General features: G+C 47.3%; 1 protein-coding gene across 6 annotated transcripts in view; it reads right to left on the reverse strand.

The window, feature by feature from the left end:
* Window positions 1-21,743, reverse strand: part of PC (pyruvate carboxylase) — a 103,829-nt gene that overhangs the window by 48,452 nt on the left and 33,634 nt on the right. Inside the window, exon 1 of one of the 6 annotated variants that reach the window (XM_006179477.3) lies at window positions 1,275-1,457. The exons of the other annotated variants lie outside the window; for them this stretch is intronic. Within the exon in view, the coding sequence (XP_006179539.1) occupies window positions 1,275-1,277 (3 nt within the window). The 5' untranslated portion in view covers window positions 1,278-1,457. Of the gene's footprint in view, window positions 1-1,274; window positions 1,458-21,743 lie in introns of those variants that run through there. 6 annotated transcript variants of the gene reach the window in all.

Raw genomic sequence — 21,743 nt, forward strand, 5'->3', positions numbered from 1 at the left:
AAGCAAAGAAAAGACACTCATTTGTTCATTCGTTTGCGACGCACCAGGCACTGTTGGGCACCTGCACAAGAAGAGAGGAGGTCCCTGTCCTCGTGAAACTGACATTTCATCCTAGTCAGAAGGAGACCACATGCACAAACAAGATCATTCTAGATCCATCCACATTAGTAAGGACTGGCTGTTTCCTTGCCTCAGACCTCCTCCTCAAGACAGGTGTCCCTTAGAGTCACTTGACAGAGAGAATAAAGTCCTAGGAACCACATCCCTCCCTCCCTGAGGACATCAGAGAGAAAAGGTAACTCCTCATCAATTTGGGCTGTTGGGAAGTTTGGGACAGAGAGAAATGTGTGTCCCTCCCTCTCATCTGTTCCTCGAAGCACCCCCCCCACTCCCTCCACTCACCCCCCCCAACACACAGAGCCAATTTCCCCTTCTCCCTGGATCCTTATCCCATGACCTGGAGGAGAGTTCGGCTGTTGAAGATAAGAAGCAGCAGCCCTTTGGGGCCCTTATCAATTTTCTTCCCTGTGAACTGAGGGGAAAAGATTTTCTTCTAAGCAAACAAGACATGTTCTCCCCCTTAGATCTGAGCAGGGAGTCTGGCCTCCCAGAGGCGGGGCTACCGCCTTCCCCTCACAGCTGCGCAGGATGCACTCACACTCTCACGTCTTGGGGACAGCTGATCTTGGCCCTTCGATTTCCCCAATTCCTAAAGGAAAGCCTGGCGCTCCTGTTCTGCAGCTCCAGAGCATTTCATCAAGGCCCAAGGTAGCCAAGGACCTGGAGCACCACAGGTGTGGGCCCCTGGGCCCTGGCCTGGTGCTGTGCTCAGAGCAGACCCCGCCCCTGACCGCTGGCAGCGTCACCATTTCCACAAGGGACTCCAGTCAAGGGAACCATGTGACCTTTTCCCTAAATGTCACCACCACACAAAGGCATTCTGGCCCAGAGCTCTGGGACCCATGGCCCATCTTCCTCTGTCCCCAGGTCTCGGGAAGGGTCCATTTTCATTGGCGGTAGGGTTTGCCTACCTCGGGCTCCAAAGTTTTGCCCCTTCCTGACCAGAACTGTCCCCACAGGCCCATGAGCAATGATCCAGCCCATCCCTCCTAGGGATTCCTGTCTCTGAGGCCCATCCCCAGAATCCCTCTGCCCTCTCTTTCCCAGGTACTAGGAGGCTGCCAAGTTTCAGAGGAGAGAAGTGATGGCCACAGAGCAGGCATCAGGACATCAGGACCCCAGGACCCCACCAGGACAGCCTAGAGGCCTCTTACCATGGCAGCTGGTCTGCAGAGCCCCAGGGAGGCCACGCTGTTCTTGGTGCCGGAACACCCAAATCTGGGCCCTCTGCCTGCTGTCTTTTTATAACTGATGTTCTGGGTTAAGCCTCTGTCAATGACTTTCCAGGACTGCCCCCTGCCCTAGGCTCAGAGGAGAGAGAGGCTGCTGGTAAGCCAATTTCCAGCTCAGGAGTAGACCTTGAACAGACTGTTTGAGGGAAGGAAAAAAAAAAAACAAAATCAGGTCAGGGGTGAGCGGGAGAGGGCAGTGAAAAGCCGCTGCCTGTGGGTTCTGGTGGAAGGATTAAAGGGCAGTGGTATTTGGGTTTTACAAGGGAAGGAGGGCCAGGGCCAGGGATCGGAGAGCCAGCCGGGAGAGAGAGTTTCTGGCCTAAGAAAAGGAGCAGAGGCTCCGATGGGAGAAGAAAAAAAGTGAGGAGTCTGATGTCTTTCTCCTCCAGCTGAGACCTCACAACACCTCAGAAATCCCCCCGGGAACTGGTGACATCGTGGCCCTTTCTCCCTACAAGGCCAGGAGACTGGATCCCTCACAAGGGTACACATTACCTAGTGGCTCTTGTGAGCCGTGGGCCTAGTATGATTTTGTTAGCAAAATATTTAAATGCTTGACCATACTATTAAGGCCGCCCAGACCCCTTCATTTAATGTAGTTTTATCCCACAGACCACTCCCAAGAACGGGAATAGAGTTCACGCCCACTGGGCACCATCCACTATCGCCAAAGCACAAACAAACCAGGCTGAGCTCTGACCAGTCACAGTTCTATCTTCGCTTAGTTTCCCGAACTCCGGGTTGATTAGTCAGAGAGGGCCTTCCCTGGTTCCGGGCATTCACCTGGCAGGGCAGGGGGCACCCAGAGAAGCCAGTGTGCCAAGCCCGCTAACGAGGTGTGGACACGCCTGTCCCTGCAGGGGCCCTCGGTCAGGCAGAGCCCGGATCCCAGGAGCCTCCTGGAGGCCACAAGTTAAATGGAAACCTGCGTGGGAGGGAACTTGCCCGCTCCTCTCAGTTCCAGAGCTTGACCCACACAGGGGCTTCTGCCTCCACCTCCTCTCCATCCTCCCCTAGAGCTGGCAACCAGCAGCCTTCTGCTCTCCTCCTGCCCACCAAGGAAGGGTGCTCACCACTGATAAACCCTACAAAGGCAGGCAGCTGGAGATCCTGGGAGAGGAAGCCCGAGTGACCCTTCAGCTAGAGGCTCTGCCCAGAAACAGGAAGAGTAGAGGGTCAGTTGGAATGCCAAGGTGAAAAGCCAGCAGAAACTCCCTGCTCACAGTGTTGCCCTTCTGAGCTCCCCAGCACTGGCATCGGGAGAGGCAGCCGGTGCTTCTTCCCCAGCTGGAGGCAGAGAGATGCCCTGACTCACACGTCCACCTTAAGACTGACCATCTGGTTGGTGAACTGCTGGGTGGGTGACTGGAGGGAACAGTCAGCATCAGGCTGTCACACGGGCCTCTGCCTCCCAGGAGCAAGGATGGTCTAAGGGAAATTTCCACAGCATGAGATCTTAGTTTTTTCAAGCACATTCACACGCCTTAACTCAATCTCCCTACACCACTGGGAAGAAGACAGGACCAAGACATTTATACCCACTGATGGAGGGGAGTTGAAACCCTCATGACATGAATGCAGGAAACAGGTTACCCCAGACCAGGTCTGAGAAGGACTGGACAGTCCAAGCCTACTTGGGGAAGGGTACAAGCTCTGGGTGAGGACCCCTGGGTGAGAACTGGCCAAAACTGGAAAGGATGGGAAGTCCTTCACTGGATGCTCCGGACATGTTGGTGACACGGGTTACAGAGGGTGAGCCAGGCATGAGAAAAGAACGGAGTTTTGGAGTGAGACAGATTTGGGCTTGGATCTTAGTTCTCCTCTGAGTGTATGTCCTTGGGAAAGTCATTTTACTTCCAAGTCTCAGTTCTGTCACTTGTAAGACGGGGATTAACAACACATATCTTGCTGGGTTATGTATGAGGCTTAATGGGTCTGATTACTATGAATAGTCAGTTTCTATTTCCAACTGTTTCCAAATTTTCTCATAAAAGTAGAACCTTCCTCATGAGAGACAGGCAGACAGGAAGGAGAAATATATCCTGACATTCTAGTTTTTCTCCAGCTTTTGTTAATCTCCCAACACGGAAGAACTCAGCTCAAGAAGGACAAGGGTAAGAGGAGAGATCGGTGGTCAAAGAGGCTCATTTAGATGGTTGGGCACATCCCTCCCTTCCTTGTTATCTTCTCCTGGACACCTCCTGGCAGCCCAGAGGCACTGTGATATATGCTACCTTTCTTCCCATGGCACCTGGTATCTGGGACGAGATCAAGGAAGAAAGGCACCTCGCTTTGAGCGGGAACACTCCCAGGAAGCACAGAGACCTGCGTTCTTGGTGGGCAGAGGATTTGAGAGGATGTAGGCCTTTGCTTGGACCTCCCCAGGGCCAGAGAGGACTGGGACGACATCCAGGGGCACTGGGGCCAGTCCTCATGCAGACACTTCTGGGCTCCGGCCACCTTCGCTCCTGCTTTACCTCCAGCTTTACACAGAGATCAGGCAGAAGAAAAAACCTTCAGAACAGTTGTCTCCTCCAGAAGAGAAGTTGCTTGCGAGTTGGCCCACATCTTACTCAGCTCTGCCTGTAGCGGGCACTTCACAGATTGTCACTGGACTGGACCAAAGCATCATCACCCACAGCAGCAGCAAGAATTCGGCTGAGCCCAGTGCAGTCTGCCTAGGCCTCTACCAGCAGTGGGGACACAGAGCCACTGAGGCATGGTCCCTGCCCTCAAGGTGCTCATTGTCAGGGAAGGCACTAGACGTGTAAACAAAGAAGTGAAATGACTTCTACAGCGTGGTGATTACAGTTAATAATAGTGTGTATTTGAAAGTTGCTAAGAGAGTAGCTCTTAAAAGTTCTCATGACACCAAAAAAATGGTAATTATGTGCAGTGATGGATGTTAACTAGACTTATTGTGATCATTTCAATATAAGCAATATATACAAATATTGAATCATTATGTTGTGCACCTGAAGCTAACATAATGGTATGCGTCAGTTACACCTCAATGTTTTAAAAAAGGAAAAAAGAGGTGAAGTGTGGTAGGTATTGTCACATGGAAATAAGCAAGTAAGGTAAGGCCTAAGAAGCAAAGGTCAGCTCTAAGCTGGTGGTGGGAGGAGGTGCAGCAAGTCAAGGGTCACAGGAATGAGACTGAAAGATGAGGAGGCTGACAGGTGGCCTGGCAGGGAAGGAGGAAGAGGAAGCATTCCAGGAAGAGGGAGAATTGTGACAGGGAGGCCACCTGGCTTTGCATGTTCACAAGCCATGGGTGGAGGCTAGGACACCAGTTGCCAGAACAAGGCTGGGTAGAAAGGCAAGCTCTCCACCCCTCACTGCATCACCGAGGAATGCAGTCATCTGTGCTACTGGCTAAGTAGAACATCCAGCACTGAAAAATGCAGCAATTAACTTTCTACACAGTCATAAAATATTGCCGAGACCACCAATGACTACTTTTTCATGGTTGTTTTCTTTATCTTAGGAAAACAGAGGTGGGGGAGGGAGTAAGGATCTGGCTCAGTTAAGCCAATGGCGAAGTTACTCACTGCTGCTCTGGATTGTGGGTTGCTCGGATGAGGAAAGAACCCTGCGTGGTTCGGACAGACCAGACTTCCTATTGGGGACTCCAGGCATGAACGACATCAGTCTGCACTCAGCTCTGGGGGTGGGGATGTGGTCAACAAGAGGCAGATCTTGCATCTGTCCCAAGCCTCTGGTCTCACACCATCAGAGCAGGACCCCTGTAATGACCTCGGTACCCCATTCTTCTCTATCATCCCAAGTCCAGCCACCAAGGCACTGAGGTTCTGTGACTTCTGTGTAGCAAAGCAAGCAGATAGAATGTCTTCCATTTATTCCAAAAGCTTACAAGGAATGCCCACTGGGTAACAGAAACAATGCTAGGTGCTATAGAGAAATAAAGATAGAAGGTGATGACCCTACATCAAGAATCCACCATGTGGATGTTGGAAGTAAGACAAGTGAGCTTCCACCACCAGAGTTAATCACACAGGGTAATGCCACAGGGTATAGGATCCCAGGGGCTGTTTCCAGGCCACTACTATCTCTTCATCACCCCCATAAAGATGCAAGAAGCCAACCACTTTGAGATATCAGCTCTGGATCAATGAGCAAACGCTTCTGGATTGACTCAACCCAACCCTAGTGTTAACAAGCCTCATAATTTCCAGGAAACCCCCATTCCCTTCCTCCTCCGCACAGCTCACACCTTCCAGCACCACCAGTACCCTCATCCGGCACCACAGCTTGAGCTTTGAAAACTGTGTTGAATTGCAGCTCCAACTCATAATTCACTCTTTGACTTGGGAGATTACAGGACCCTTTGAACCTTAGTTTCCTGATCTATAAAATGTAGAATGATCTGAGTCATCTTGCGGCATTGCTCTGAGGATTTAATGAGATCATGTACTTTTGAGATACCCAGAGAGTCTGGCACATTAGAGATGCCCAGAAAAGTGACCCCAATGGTCGGCCCTTGTGATAACAGCGTTAAGCTTTCTCTCTTCCCATCACGCCTTGAAGCTCAAGATAAGAGACGTAGAGACATAGAAACAAGCCTGGGGGGCCAAGAATAGAGTGTCAGTCCCATGCAGGATGGTAACTGGAAGGAGCTGTGAATCAGAAAAATTCTACTCCTACTTCTGCCACTATTAACCAGTGTTGTGCTAAGAGGCAAGTCACTTGCATTCTGGGCTTTAGTTTCTTTAACCATTAGGCCATGGAAATAATGACCATGCCTTCTTCACAAAGGCCATGTGGATTGAAAAAATAATAAAGCATAAAATATTTACTGCAGTAAACCGTGCTACCAAAGTGCCAGGTCCTATGGAAACTTAGTCCAGTTGACAGGAAAGAGTGGGGAGGAGGGGTAAACAAGATAAAGTTAAATCAATACACAGTAAGACAAGCATCAAAAAGAATAAAACACTGAGGAACAAGTTTAACAAAAGAAGTGAAGACTGGTTCATTGAAAACTACAAAATGTCATTGAAAGCATTTAAAAGACCTAAAAGAAAAGGAAAAACATCTCATGTTCATGGGATCAGAGACTTAATATTGTTAAGATGGCAATACTCCCCAAACTGATCTACAGATTTGATGCAAGTAAACTTTATCAAAAATCACAGCTTACTTTATTTGCAGACATTGCCAAGATGATTCTAAAATTCACATGGGAATGTAAAGGAACCAGGACAGCCAAAAACATCTTGAAAAAGAACACAGTTGGAGGATTCACACTTGCCTATTTCAAAAGGTACTCCAAAGCTACAGTAACCAAAATGGTGTGGTTCTGGGATATGGCTATACATATAGTCCAGTAAAATAGAACTGAGGGCCCAGAAAACTCTCACATTTATAGTCAATTGATCTTCAACAGGGTACCAAGACAATTCAACAAATGGCGCTGGAATCACTGGATATACACATGCAAGAGGATGAAGTTGGACCCCTACCTCACACCATTTACAGAAACTCACACAAAATGGATCAAAGACTTATATTTAAGGGCTTAAACTGTAAAAATCTTAGAATAAAATATAAATCCTGTGGCCTTGGATTAGGCACTGGTTTTTCAGCTATGACAGCAAAAGCTCAAGCAACCTAAAAGAACATAAATTGGCTTTTGTACTTTCAAGGACCCCTGCAAGAAAGTGAAAAGACAACTCACAGAATGGGAGAAAATGTTTATAAATCATATAATCTGATAAAAGTCTAATATCCAGAACATATAAAGAACTCTAACAACTCAATGACAAAAATACAAACAAACCTAACTAAAAACGGGCAACACATTTGAATAGACACTTCTCCAGAGAAGACATACAAGTGGACAATAAGCACATGAGAAGATGCCCAACATCTTCAGTCTTAGGGAAACGCAAATCAAAACCACAGTGTGATACTACTTCACATGCACTAGGGTGGCTATAATCAAAAAGATAGACAATAACAGGTATTGGTAAAGATATGGATAAACTGAAACCCTCACACACTGCTCGTGAGAATATAAAATGGTGCAGCCGCTTTGGAAGACTGGAGTTCCTCAAATGATTAAATTTAGAGTTATCATATGATCCAGCTCCTAAATATACACACAAGAGAAACAAAAACGTATGTCCATACAAAAAACATGTACATAAATGATCACAGCAGCACTGCTCATAATAACCAAACAGTGGAAACAACCCAAACGTGCTGATGAATGGATAAACAAAATATGGTATACCCACACAATGGAACATTATTCAGCCATTAAAAGAATGAAGTACTGTTACTTGCTACACAGTGGATAACCCTTAAAAACATTCTAACTGAAAAAAGCCAGGTACTCCACTTCTATGTAATGTCTAAAAAAAGTAAACCTATAGAGGCAGAAAGTAGACTAGTGGTTGCCAGGGGCTAGGGGACAGGGTTTCCTTCTGGAGATCAGGGTTTCCTTCTAAGGTGATGAGAATGTTCTGGAATTAGATAGTGGTGATGGTTGCACAACACTCTGAATATACAAAAACCACTGAATTATACACTTTTAAAGGGTGAATTTTATAGAATGTGAATCGTATCTCAATAAAGCTATCATAAAAATAAATTTTAAAAAGTAACGCATGTTAAGGGGAGGGTATAGTTCAGCGGTAGAGTGCATGCTTAGTATGCATGAGGTCCTGAGTTCAATCCCCAGTACCTCCATTTAAAAAGAAAAAAAGTAATGTTTGTTAAAGCTTCTTAAAAAGTTAACATCCTCGTGCAAATGTTTTTTTGTGTTCGTCAGTTACCCGTCAGTCAGAAGTTATATGCTCCTTGACCTCAGAGAGTCTTCTAATAAGGGCGGGAGAGCTTTCTTTTGGCAAAGCAAATTCAGTGCTGGGTTATTTCAGGATGTGGTACCCTGGTTGGTATTTATTCATTTCTTTAAAACTAACAATAATAGACATATTACAGGTTCACATAAATATTTTAATAAAACATAAAAACATTTTAAAACTTAGTGAGAATATTATTTTACATTTTTGAAAATCTCTTTAATGTCCAGCTTGATAGAAAACACTGGATTCTCATATCTGCACTTCTGCATTCAACTTACTGTGATAAGTAATGTTTATGAAGAACATCTAGACTCGCTCATACATGTAGTTGCAAAAGGGAGGAATATTTTAATAGCCTTTTCAGACAATTGTGGATACCACTGTTTGATACTATGCCAACACTCGACAAATAGTAGTTAATTATAATGTGAAATATGAAACCTTATAAACTTTTATGTACTCTGTTACATTCAAGTCCATTCACCTCTCTTAAATTGCAAATGGGCCTTTTCCCAGCATGATTTTGTAACCTCATACATCCGTTATTTGGGAAAATCAGTTTACTGAGTTACACTGATCTTCAAAATGTTGACACATTTTATTGTAAAATGCCACAATGTCACAGGTGTAATATCACCACCAATCTCATCAGAAAATCCTTTAAGTACTGAGAAGCTGTCAAGATGATGGATACAAGCTTTCCAAAACTCTAGTTTTTGCTTGAAAGCTCTAATTTTACCATTGGCAACAAATACTACTAGTGGTTTCTTTGAAGCAACAGGCTCACTACACTCATTTCAAGGAAAAGTCTGTCAGATACCCGAGTCTGAATAACGACGGCTATCCGTCAGTTACTTCAAGTAAAAGCAGCATTCCCGGGGAAAGCCAGCTAGTCAGCTCGTAACTCAGAAGCCCCAGACACGCCTTCCCTTGAGCCACCCAACGTGGTTCGGCTGCAGAATGTCTACTTCCCAGCCCACCACGAAGAACATCAAAACGTGCACACAAGCATAGAGAGTTAATAATTTTTTTGTTACTGCTTTTTTTTTTTTTTTACTGCACACTTTTACTGCTTCATCAAGGCCAGTCTTAAGTGGAGCTAGCTCTTTGGAACGCCAAGTGTGCAAAGGGGAAGGGGTCCGCCCTGGTTCAAGAAGAGCCACCAGCCCTTGTGCCTCAGTGCAAATGTCAACACGGTGGAAGGGGCAAGTGACCCCCTAAGTAATACATGAAAATCATTCTGACTCGGACCCCCTTGAAGTGGCCTTGAGCACTTGCAGGGACCTGGGGACCCCACTTGTAGAACCACTGGTCTAAGAGGCCACTCCCTATGGACCGAGAGGAGAAAGCTTTAAAATAAAGCAAACAGCCTTCTTCATTTGTGACTGAAGAGGAGGCGGCGGCGGTGAGCGCAGAGTGGGATGTGATCCCTGTACTGAGTCAGGGTGGTGGGCTGACCGCAGCGCCCGGTAACTGACAGTCTTAGAGAGCCTGGGAGTTTCAGCTGACAGACGCTTCCTGTGGTTTCAGAGTCTTACAGACACGCTCCCTGCTTCTCTTGCCTCTGACCCACACCACCTTTCCATTCCTTTGACCTCACACAACAGAGGGCCCTGCCAACCTCAGGACGGTTCTCCTGCACTAGACAGGGCAAAGCAGTGAGCGTGTGCAGCCGGGGCAGGGGGGCGGGGGCGTGGACCGCAAGGAGAAAGGGAAGAGGGCAGTGGATTCATTATCTGCCCGCCTGGCTGCCCCCGGCCTTGTTCACCTGGGGGACACGGAGGCGGCTTTCCCACCACATTCCCTTCCTGCCAGGGCAGAGCTGGCCTAGATTCCTGCCAACTAGCCCCTTAGGTCACTGTGAACAGAAAGGTTTTTCCCCCTTTTCCTGCTCCCAGAGAGAGGTAAAGTCTCTTGGTAGGGAAGGCCCTTCTCTCAGCACCTCAGTTATCAGCTCCCACCTGGCAGCGACCAACACAAGACCCCACGTTGGCTGGAAGCCCTGTCCTCCTAGGATTTCAGTAAAACAAAGTGAAGTCAGGGTGGAAACGGATTTCTCTCTGGAGACTAGACTGTTACAAGTGCAGCAACAGGAAAGCTTCTGGCCCAGGAGCTGAATGCAGAAAACAGAGCACCATTCAAGCCCAAGGGACAAACAATAGGCCCTTATCCTCTTTTCTGTGCCAGGCCAAGAGCTGCTCAGCAGAGCCGGATGGCCCAGTGGGTAGCCCCTGGACAGGGCTGCCCTGGGACATGTGTGGGTCCCAGGCAAATATTTTCTGGGATCCTCATCATCTGTATAAAAACCTGAGTCACCCAAAATTACTGTGTCAGCACCATTTTGGCCACCCAATCTCACAGGATCCTACAAAAGAAATACTGTGGCCACCAGTGGAAGCTGCCCTCCTGGACCGGGGCCTGGACTTGGGGCCCTGTGACAACCCTGTAGGACATCTGGTTGTCCCTGCACAGGGCAGAAGGTTGAGAGTACCACAAAGGGGCTGATGTGGGTCCCAGCCTGGTTTGGAATGCCCAGCCGGAACAGCGCTGGAGGGGGACTTTGAAGCTTTAGAGGAGGTGCTCCAAAGTGTGGGGCCCCTGAGGTGTAGAGTTCCAGGCAGAGGCCACCTGTGCCCAGCGTGAGGGTGGCACTGACCCTGCGGACAGAGCCACAGTTCTGGCCTGAAGAGGTGAGAGGGCTGCCTTTAAGAAAGAAATCTAGGACCTCACAACCCAGGGACCTCCTGCCTCCCAGTCACCGCTGCCTGAGCCACCCATTCTCCTCCACCTGCCAGCCGTAGGGGTGCCAAGGAGGCTTGTTGTGAATTTCACAACTCACCCCTGCCCAGGTGAGGTCTCAGTGAGGTCAGCAGGTAATAGGCCAGGAAGATGCCAAGACAACTCTGCTGGGAGTTCTTTGAGGGAAGGACCGAGCCTGGCCTGAAGTAGATGCTCAACAGATGTGAGGAGAGAACAAAATAATCCACAAATTGATAATCTGCTGCCTGGCAAGAAAGCGTTTAATTCAACTTGAAACAGACCCGGCCCCCTGGGGCCTTTCTGCCATCTGCCCACTGACACCACAGGGGCTGGTTAATAGCAGTGCGACGCAGGGTCCTAAGGGTGGGGGGTGCTCACCAGGCAGACACAGCAATAGGACCCCGACTCCAGCCAGGGAGGGGGCGGCGTGGCTGCCGGAGCTCCTCTCACCCTCCACTCCAGTTCAGGGGAGAGTTTGAGTCTTTGAAACCTGCCCAAGGTTCCCTGTGTTCTGCCAAGACCATGCCCAGCCACGCCAGCTGTGGAGCAGGTAGGAAGGTAGGAGCACGGCGGGGAGGCTCCCCCAGGCCCACCGGGCTCCGGCGCTCTCCTAACAGCTCGGCATTATTACACAGTACCCGGCCTTCTGCCTGTCTCCCCTGGGGATAGGAGATCAGAGCTTTCTGGTTCCCTACTGTGTCTCCAACACGTAGCATGTGTTCAGAACACGGTGAGCGCTTGATAGATAGCTGCGGAGCGGACACAAGCCTCTCTCAGCTGTGCAGCGGCCCCTGAAGACGAGGGCTGCTGGCCAACACTCGGGGCACAGGGGCTCCAGGGGGACTCAGCCCCGCCCTGGAGGGCTGTGTGGGGGCTCGCCAGGGGTGCAGGGAGTGAGACAGGAGGCCTCAGCAAGCCCCACGGGCAACAATCCCTCGGAGGCTTTGGGCCAGGTTCAGAGACTTCCATGACAAATGCCCTGAAGTCTTGTGCTAAAGGAACAGAGGGCAATCAGGTGGAATTCCCGGCCCTGGGGAACAAGCGTGGGCAGGGGCGGGGGAGGCTGGTTCCACTCCGCTGAGGCCCCAAAGTCGTTCAGTCTCCCTTCTCCTTCCCAGCCCTGGCCTGCGCATGGGCTACTGCTCGCATCTTTCAGCATCTCAACCTAAGTGCTAACCACCCTTCCTCCCCACGCTGGCTCAGTCTCTCCCTAAATGCTTATACCCCTACCCACCCATCCCTGCTTCAGTTCCTCCTCCCCCTTACCCCCTAAAACAAACACCAACCATCACTGCAAAGCCACCAACAGATTCGGCTAGAACTCCCTCCACTGCCGGTGGGACTGGCTTAAATAAATGACCTCTTCACAGGGGCCCCACCTCCTCCCTGGCTCTCCTAATGGCTTTTCAAGTGTGGGCCCAGGGAAGGCACCTGGTCCTCATTCACCAAATCCTTCCTGAGGGACCCCACCATTCAGCTGAGCCCACTATTTTCCCCTAGCAATGGGCAGGGCAGCTTCACCACTATGGACAGGATACCTGTTCCGCTTGTTGCCAAGCAGTTTTATACTTGCAGTCTGTGCTCTGAACAAGGTTAAGAAGAGCCGTACCTCCCAAGTGATGTGGCGGGCTAGAGGCAGCCAGTGGCTCACTCCACTGCCAGGCCCGAGACCACAGCTTATTCATCTTGGCATCCCAAACGCAGCAGAGCAGGGACCCAAGCAGGCACTGGGTAAATGTTTAGAGAACAAATAAGCCCTAAAGGAACATGGGATCACAGAATGTACAGGAGACTCGGAGCCAGGATACCCAGAACCCAGGCCTGGTTCTTTGTGAACTCAGGCAAATCATTGGCAAAATGAGATTCCCTGATCCCCTGAGGAGCATATGTGAAAGTATTTTGCTTACTGGAAGGGCCTATGCAAACTGTACAGGTTTTCAGAGATAGCCCCTCACCTTTCCCTACGTGGGATAAGGAGTTCAAGGATATGGAAAATTGATAAGCCAAGAAAAGAGGCCAAGTCTGAAATTCCAGAACTAAGCTCCAAGGAAAACAGGAACCAGGCCCCGGAGGACTGATCACACTATATAGTGGTTGACGTGTTGGTTTTGTACATTGTTCTCAGGCTTTTACTGGTATGTCTGTGTTTTGCCTAAGCGAGACTTAAGCTTCAGACCTAAATAAATGCATGTCAACTGCTCTGAAGTAAGAAAGATACTGACAAGGGGAAAGGTCTGGAAAACAGTTGGCATTCTGCATAACAAGGGAAAGGTGACTTTTGGGCCTGAACTTGGTGACCTGGGGCAAGAGGAGCCTCAGCTCCTAGCCTCAGCCTTTGGGACAGCAGCACTTGCAGCCCAGGGTGGGCTGTGGGGACTGTCCTCAGAAGGGCTGCCTAGAGCCTGGGACGGGCCATGAGCACCTCCTGCTACAGGGAGGGGAGAAACTGGAATCTGGTCAGCAATCCCCTAAATTAGCACATGTCCTTACCTACCACAGAGTACCTGCCATCCATGGCAAAATCCTGAGTCAAAACGCCCAAGGTCCTACCCTTGCAGCAGCCTGTGAGCTCCCTAGGTGGTCAAGAACACAGCAAGTGAAATCCTCTCTCCTCCTCCTAAATAATTGTGCATTAAAGAAAAATTCGTGTGAAGGTAATTAGAACTCTTATTTCCATCTAATTCAAAAAGATACATGTACCTCAATGTTCAAAGCAGCTCTATTTACAACAGCCAAGACATGGAAGCAACCTAAATGTCCATCGAAGATGACTAGATAAAGAAGTTGTGGTATATTTATACAATGGAATATCACTCAGCCTTAAAAAAAAGAATAAAATAGCACCATTTGCAACAATATGGATGGACCTGGAGGTCATCATACTAAGTGAAATAAGCCAGAAAGAAAAAGAAAAATACCATATGATATCACTCATACGTGGAATCTAAAAAAAAAAGAAAAAAGAAGACACTAATGAACACATCTACAAAACAGAAACAGACTCACAGACACAGAGAACAAACTTAGGGTTACCAGAGGGGAAAGGGGGTGGGAAGGGATAAATTGGGAGTTTGAGATCTGCAAGTATTAACTACTAAATATAAAATAAACAACAAATTTCTTCTGTATAGCACAGGGGACTATATATTCAATATCTTGTAGTAACCTATAATGAAAACGAATATGAAACCAAATAAATGTATGTATATGTATGACTGAAACATTATGCTGTACACCAGAAATTGACACATTGTAAACTGACTATACTTCAACTAAAAAAAAAAAAGTCTTGTTTCCACCTGCAACTCCTGCAGAAGGGAGGTAAATAAACCACCAGGCTTGAGTCTACTAGAGTCTACTCTATTGCTAACATTTCTACTTCTAACATTCTCTTTTGGCGGGGCAGGTGCAGGAGTGCAGAGATGAGCCAGGTGGGAAGATGAGAGGCAAAAGAATAAATAAATCAGAGAATGAATAAAAGGCTTCTCCACCCCCTAAGCCTCCAGATGTTGTGCTCACCCTGGCCTCAAAGCAGAGCCCCTGTCGAGTGGAGGGGGCCCAGGAGGAGAGGACAGCAACACTCAGGGCTTCTCCCAGGAGATCTCTTTGATCCAGAAATGCCCCTAACACAGCAGTTCAGAGCGGAGCGAGACCAGGCCCTACAGGCCTCCAGCACCCACACGAGCCTCCAGCACCCACAGAAACCAGAGGGTTTCAGAACAGTGCCTGGGAAGGACTCAGACAATCCTGGCATCATGGGTCCAAGTGGGCTGTCTCAGCCACCAGGTTAGTCTCAAAGGGTAAAATGAATGGAAATCATTTTTCTATTTTCAAATTCACCATTCACTCACACCTGTAAAGAGCATCTTTGCAGAACCCAGTGTGGGGCTCCCTGTGTGCTCTGGCTCTCCTGAGACCTCCAGGAGCTTGACAAGCTGGAAAGGAATGAGAAGCTACTGCCTCGGGGGAGGAGCATGGGCTGGGGGTTGGGAGGCAGGGTAGTGACAACAGTCAAAATAGGCTCCAGGCCAGAGGCAGTGGACGGGGCCAACCCTGCGGATCCGTGCAGGAACAGCCAACAGACAACAGGGGGTGGGGGGAGGGCTTCTAACTCCCATTACTGAGAAAAGAATGAGATTTGGCAGTGAGGGGCCTGGCTCCCCCTTTGAATGAGGTCAGAATCAAAATCTAGGCCTCAGCTCTTCGGGGAAAGGTACTGTATTACTCAAGAGGAGACTGAGTTTATAAAATGGGCCTCAGGTCATAGTCTGATCAGTGACCCAAACTTCTGCACAGGATACTGGTCTGACAGCCTTGAGAACGTAGGTGACCAGAGCACCTAGCACAAACTGCTTGTTGAATGAATATACCGGTGAGTGAATTCTGGTCTGACCTGGAGTAGTTAGAGTAAAGCAGAGACAGAAAGAAGATGCATGTGTAAGCAATTGGGGACAACTAAGCTTACGTGACCATAGACCCAGATTACACCACGCTCTAGCTGGGGCACAGAGGGGAGGGAGGGAAGAGTGGGAAGGCAACTCTACATGTCAACAAGATGAACCCCGGCTGGCTCAGTAAACGCCCTGAGGAAAGGTGCCAGGCTACTCGTCAGCAGGGCCGGCAGCCCCAGATCTCAGAATATGGGGCTGGGACAGGCATGGGGAACAGGAGAAATGGCATGAACCTAAAACCAGGTATGTAAAATGGCCGTCACAGGAAGGCCTGTCTCCCAAAGGCCTGTCTGCAGCTTCAGGGCAAAGGCCCAACTCTAAGTAATGGCTTCCTGTCAGTCCCAAGACTCTTAGGGCCACTCCTCTGTCTTCACGCACCCTCCTCCAAGCAGCCTCACCTGTTTAGCTTCCTTCCTTCTCCCCGGATCAGACCTCCTCAGCGAAGGGCCCTGGGCCGCAACTCACACTGAATTTGTTCAATGCAGAGAAACGTGACAGAGGAAATGTGGCCCGGGACAAGATGCCTTCCTGGGCCCGCGGCTCCACTGCCCCCCGCCGCGTCCTCTTAGACACCCGTCTCCTCTGCTTTGTGAGGAAGACGACCCCCTGCACTAGGGCAGTGAGCAGGGTGACCCCAAACCTCGCTAAAGAAACTTCTCCTTCACATTTCTCCAAGCCCTTGGGCAGGGTTATCTTTCTCTTCACAAAAGCCTTAAAGAAGCATTCCCGAAAGAAAATGCAAGTGAAAAAGAGAACAGGGGCCAAGGATAATCCTGCAAAACAGATGAGCACCAAGATATCTGAGCAAAGAACCCTGCTTCCACATCAGAGGCAAGCGGGGCAGGAAAAATCAAAGGAAGCCACAGGCTTTGCTAAGGATGTGAGCACGGCAAAGACAAAGACACACACACGGGCGCAGCGCTCTGGCCGCGGGGCGGGTTTCGATCCGCACAGGGCAAGGCCTGGGTGTGGGGCAGGGAGACAAGTCTGGACCTGAGCTCTGTCGCTTCGCAGCTGGACGACTCTGGGAAGTGGGTCTCCCCTGGAGACTCGGTTTCCCCCAGGTAACACCTCCTGCCTCCAGGAGAGACAACAGCAGAGCAGAATGAACGGAGCTGCCCTTTGGAACAAATTTAGTTCCAAATGAGGAAAAAAATCAACCCACAGATACAAAACCACCCAAGAATTCTGACCTCGCTTTGCCCGCACTTTGGAATTCTTCCTGAGTTTCACACTGACAAGGCTCCACAAAGGGAAAGCTACCTACCCCCTGCCTCATTCACAAAGGAGCTCCTTCCCTAACCCCCAGCTCAGTTAAGAAGGAAGAGACTCACCATCTTACTCATTACAATTCCTCTGTGCTTGTGAATGAGGTTAGGGGTCCCTTTGTCTGCATTAAGCCCACACAGCATCTACAATTCCCGAACAGACTCTCCAAAGAAAGACGGTTTCAGAGAGTATTAATTTATATCAGAGAAGAGAGGGTAGGAAATAGGCTTTGGGGCTTGAAATGTAAATAAACAGAATAACAACAAGAAGGATGAAGAGGCAGCCACAGATAGGTGTACTTTCATTCAAAAAAATAACTGCCCCATCCTAAGATTACAGTAGTCTTTCGGTCTCAGCATCAGTTAGCAAAAGCAATGGCCATCAGCTCTGCTGGACTTGCATCTACAACTCCAGGGAGAAGTGCCTGGTCTTCCTCTACCCTATCCGTTCATTTCCTGTCTCTGCACATCCCCAGGTGGCTGCAGGTGACACAGGTGTGAGTCATTTACTGCCCACAGGAAGCCGAGCGGTGCTGGCCTCTCCCTCGCTGAGAAGGCCTGTTAGTTCAACTCCAGGTCCTGGGCTCTCCCCTCATTCTGATGGACCGTCCTGCCCAAGTTTCCTGTTCGCTACAAAGAGGGTTTCAGACAAGGATGCAGAGAGTATAAGAGCATCCTCTTATTCCTGGAAAATAACTCCCAAGAAAAAAAAGGAAGGCACAGGTCAGGAACATTAGCTTCATAAACAGAATGGCCAGTCACTGCTACCGCGCTCACCTCAAGGTTGCTAAGCCGTGAGGGCAGCAGGGAAAGGGGCCAGATACCCCTGGGCAGAAGGCAGGCAGGCTAGCGAGCACCTGGGCCACGCACAAAGGGAAAGGGAGGGGTCTTAGAAGCCCACTGCTTCCTTCCTGCAAAAGAGCTGTGTCATACATGAAGGCTTTAAATGGGTCACAGAAAAGCACACAGCTTTGGAATTCAGAAAATCACAAGGCGAAAAAAAAAAAAAGAGAGACAGAGAAGGGTAGGGAGAGAAAGAAAAAGGTTAGGAATTAAGGGGGAGTTGACTTAGCAGAACAAATGGCAAACATTCTTATTTATTCTTCCTTCTTATTTGCAAACAAGACAGACAAGATCTCTGGACAAGAGGACAATGGTGGCCTAGGCTCCTGTCTCAGAGAAGCTATTTGGTAGGAAATGATGAAAGCCAAGCAAACTCAAGAAGATGATGAAAAGAATGATAGGGCAAAAAGAGCTTAAAAAAGAGGCTCCTTTGGGGTATGGAATTACTTGAAGACCTCTAAAAGCTAACGGCCACAGTCCAGGCAAGAGTATTACCTGAATCTCTTATAATTAGTAGACATTATACTTGTGATCAGGAAAGGCCACCAAGCTACTTCCTAGCAGGAAAAAACATATACACAGCTTACAAATGTAAAATGTAGAGCTCTTATGGACAGGCACATAATTTAAGGGATATTATCTTTTTTGGAACAGTAGGTAATTAGAGCTAACCTCCAACTGTCCACACTAAAAAAATGGGAATGAGCGAGCTTAGGTAACTCCATAAATATTTATAGAGTACTTCTTAAGTGCTGGACATAGAAGAGGAAGTAGAATTTTTTAAAAACTGTATCAAATTCATGGTAAATCGATACGACCAGGGACTAGGTACATGACCAATTCGAATTGTTTAGCACATGGGCCTGATAATATACACACAATGGGTACAAGTATATACAAAATGTACAGGAGCATTGATGGACAGGAGAAATCAGTCTGATGATGTGATTAAACTTTCAGTTTGTTACTTTATATTCTGGGAGGGGTTCCACCATTTTTTCACTGTTTGAACCATTTTAAAGTATACACTTCAGCGGTTTTTAGTACATTCAAAATATGTGCCCCCATCACCACTAATTCCAGAATATATTCATCACCCCACAAAGAAACCTGGTACCATTTACAGTCACACCCCATTTCCCCCTCCCTCCACCCCCTGGCAACCACCAATCTACTTTCTATCTCTATGATAGTTTGCCTGTTCTGTACATTTCATATACATTTCATGCAGTATGTAGCCTTTTGTGTCTAGCTTCTTTAACATAATGTTTTCAAGGTTCACCCATGTTGTAGTAGGTATCGTTCCTTTTTATATGGCTGAGTAACATTCCATTGGATGGATACACCACATTTTGTTTATCCTTTCATCACCTGAGAAACACATGGGATGTTCCCACTTTATGAATAATGCTGCTGTGAACATTCACGCATATGTGACATTTTAAATATATAATTTTTAACCACCGAGGCTGGCCTCCCTAGTTATGCTTTAATTAGTCAAGAACTTGAACCCAATAGTCTGACTCCCAGTCACATTGCTTTGTTTTCATTCTCTGATCTGGAAGGTAACAGCAGTCCAGAAAATGCTCTCAATGGCAGAGGAGAACAGCAGAAATGTGAAAGTCATCATCAACAATCTATACACATGAAGCACTAGCTGCCCAGGCAGAAAACCACCTGATTGTACTCCTTCCTGTCCCCACAACCCAATAGGAGGGACATTACAGATAATCAGTGGGAAACTCCATAGGCTGACCTTTTGGATCGTTTAGTAAAACAGGGATGCTGTTAAGTGCATTCATGCTGCTGTGAGGCTAAATGAGACAAGGAGAATGACAGGTGGGCAAGCACTGACTTAGCGCCTGGCACACAACAGGCTTTCAGTAAAAGTTCATCTGTTCCTGCGATGAAGAAAAGGACAGAACTGGAGTGCTAACTCTCAGTTCTGAGAGGGCTTGATGCTGTCAAACCTACTTAAGGTGAAAGAGTGGTGAGGAAGGCAGGAAACCAGAACATGGGAAATAAGAAATGTTTGTAGAATCAGGACTAAGAGAAAAAAAAGAAAGAAAAATGTGAAGAATGTAAGAAACTTGCATGAAGAAACAGGAAGGGAAAAAAGTATAAGAAAATAAAAGCAAACATAAGAATATATGCCTAAAATGGCCCAAAGGGCAGACTGCTGGCATGTGATGAGCAAGCACGACAGGCAGATATCGAAGAGACTAAAGAGGACCCCCTCAGAGCGAGGGCAGAACCACAGGGAGGTTGGTCCAGGGCATTTTCCTGGCAAAGGAACGGGAGCAGGAGAGCAGAGACCTAACAGGGGAAATGAGACCCCATACAGACAGGACAAGGGAGAGGGCAACTGATTACACTGAAACAGGCAAAGCTCCACAGCACAGAACATGCTAGAAACGTGATGGCTACAACTGCTAAACTCAGAAGGCGATTTATAGAACCGAGGCAATAAAAAACGCAAAATTCACGTAAAGGAAGTGGGAGGAGAAAAAAGGGGCACTAGTAAAGGAGAATATGAAAAAGAAATAGGTGTTTTGGAGGAAAGCTGTCTTTTAATTTTTTTGTATCGTTATAAAATGTAGAGTTCTACAAAAAGTGAATATACACTTGGGAAATAACACCTGTATATTTATGAACACACCGATAAGAGATGGTTACCTTCCCTTCCTCCTCAGAAGAGGTGCGGAAAATGGAAGTCTATCCAGTCTTCCATATTCCCAGAATCCTGCTACCTATTTTATTTGGTATACATACACAGCAAATTGCAATTAATTTCAGCCCATTTCAGCTCTTAGCACAGTAGCATCCACCCATCCCCTGCCCACCCTGACGGCAGGCAACTGTGCTATTGTTCCTGGAGCACCTTGCACAGAGCTTGTGGGGCCAGGATAGGCAGAAAGGACTCTGTCCTCCAAATATTGAGGACAATCACTGAAGTGCAGACAGAGAGGCAGACAGACATTGTTGTTGCATCTCCTCCCTCTCCAGCTGAAGTGACTATCAGGGGATTTAAAGGACCCACAACATCTTTTCCCCCACTTCATTTCTGGCTTTTTCTACTTTTGGAAGCCAGACATTAAAGACTAGGACATTCAAAAACAACTGCATATACAGAGAAAATTAGAAAGTGACCAGGCATGCTCAGGAAAAGGCTCAGAAAACACCTGAAAAGACCTTAAGTTTACAATTCAGGCTGATTCTCAGGATAGAGACAGCCTACAACGATTAAAACAAAACAAAACAAAAAACCCAGCAAACCCTGGGAAAGGGGTATATCCAATTTCCAGAGTTACCACATTATTAGAATCAACTGTCCAACGTTCAACAAAAAATCACATGGCATACAAAGAAGCAAGAAAGTATGGCCCATTCGAAGGAAAAAATAAAGTAACACATTGTCCCTGAAAAAGATCTACAGGCAGATATACTAGACAAAGACTTAAAAAAGATCTTAAAAATGCTCAAAGAACTATCAGAAGATGTGGAGAAAGTCAAGAAAATTAATAAAAACATCAATTTAAAAAATGAAAATATCAATAAAGACATAAAAAAAAACCTAAGAAGAAATGAACAAAAAAGTCTGGAGCTGAAAAGTACAATAACTAAAATGAAAAATTCCCCCTGAGATATCCAAAGTAAACTTGAGCAGGCAGAAGAAAGAATCAGTGAAACTAGATAAAACAATGGAAATTGTCAAGCCTGATGAACAGAAAGAAAAGTGAACAGCACATAAGGGACCCATGGGGCCCCATTAAGCATACCACATACACACTATAAAAGTCTCAAAAGGAGAAGAGAGAGAAAGAGACAGAGAATATCTGAAGAAATCACAGCAGGAAACATCCCAAATTTGATGAAAAACATAAACATCCAAGAAGCTCAACAAATTCCAAGCAAGAAAAAGAAGTCAAAGAGATCCATACCAAGACACATTATAATCAAACTTTCAAAAGCCAAAGAAAATTTTGAAGGCAGCAAGAGAGAGGCAAATTGTCACATACAAAAGATCATCAATAAGATTATCAGCAGATTTCTCATATAGAAACTTTGGAGGCCAAAAGGCAGGGGTTCAATATATTCAAAGTGCTAAAAAAAAAAAAAAAAAAAAACAACTATGATAAATCCTACATGCAGCACAACTACCCTTCAAAAGTGAGAAGGAAATGAAGATATTCCCAGATAAACAAAAGCTGAGGACATCTGTGGTCAACAGACTCGCCC

This window comes from Camelus ferus, chromosome 10 (genome assembly GCF_009834535.1).
Source record: "Camelus ferus isolate YT-003-E chromosome 10, BCGSAC_Cfer_1.0, whole genome shotgun sequence".
Taxonomy (NCBI): domain Eukaryota; kingdom Metazoa; phylum Chordata; class Mammalia; order Artiodactyla; family Camelidae; genus Camelus; species Camelus ferus.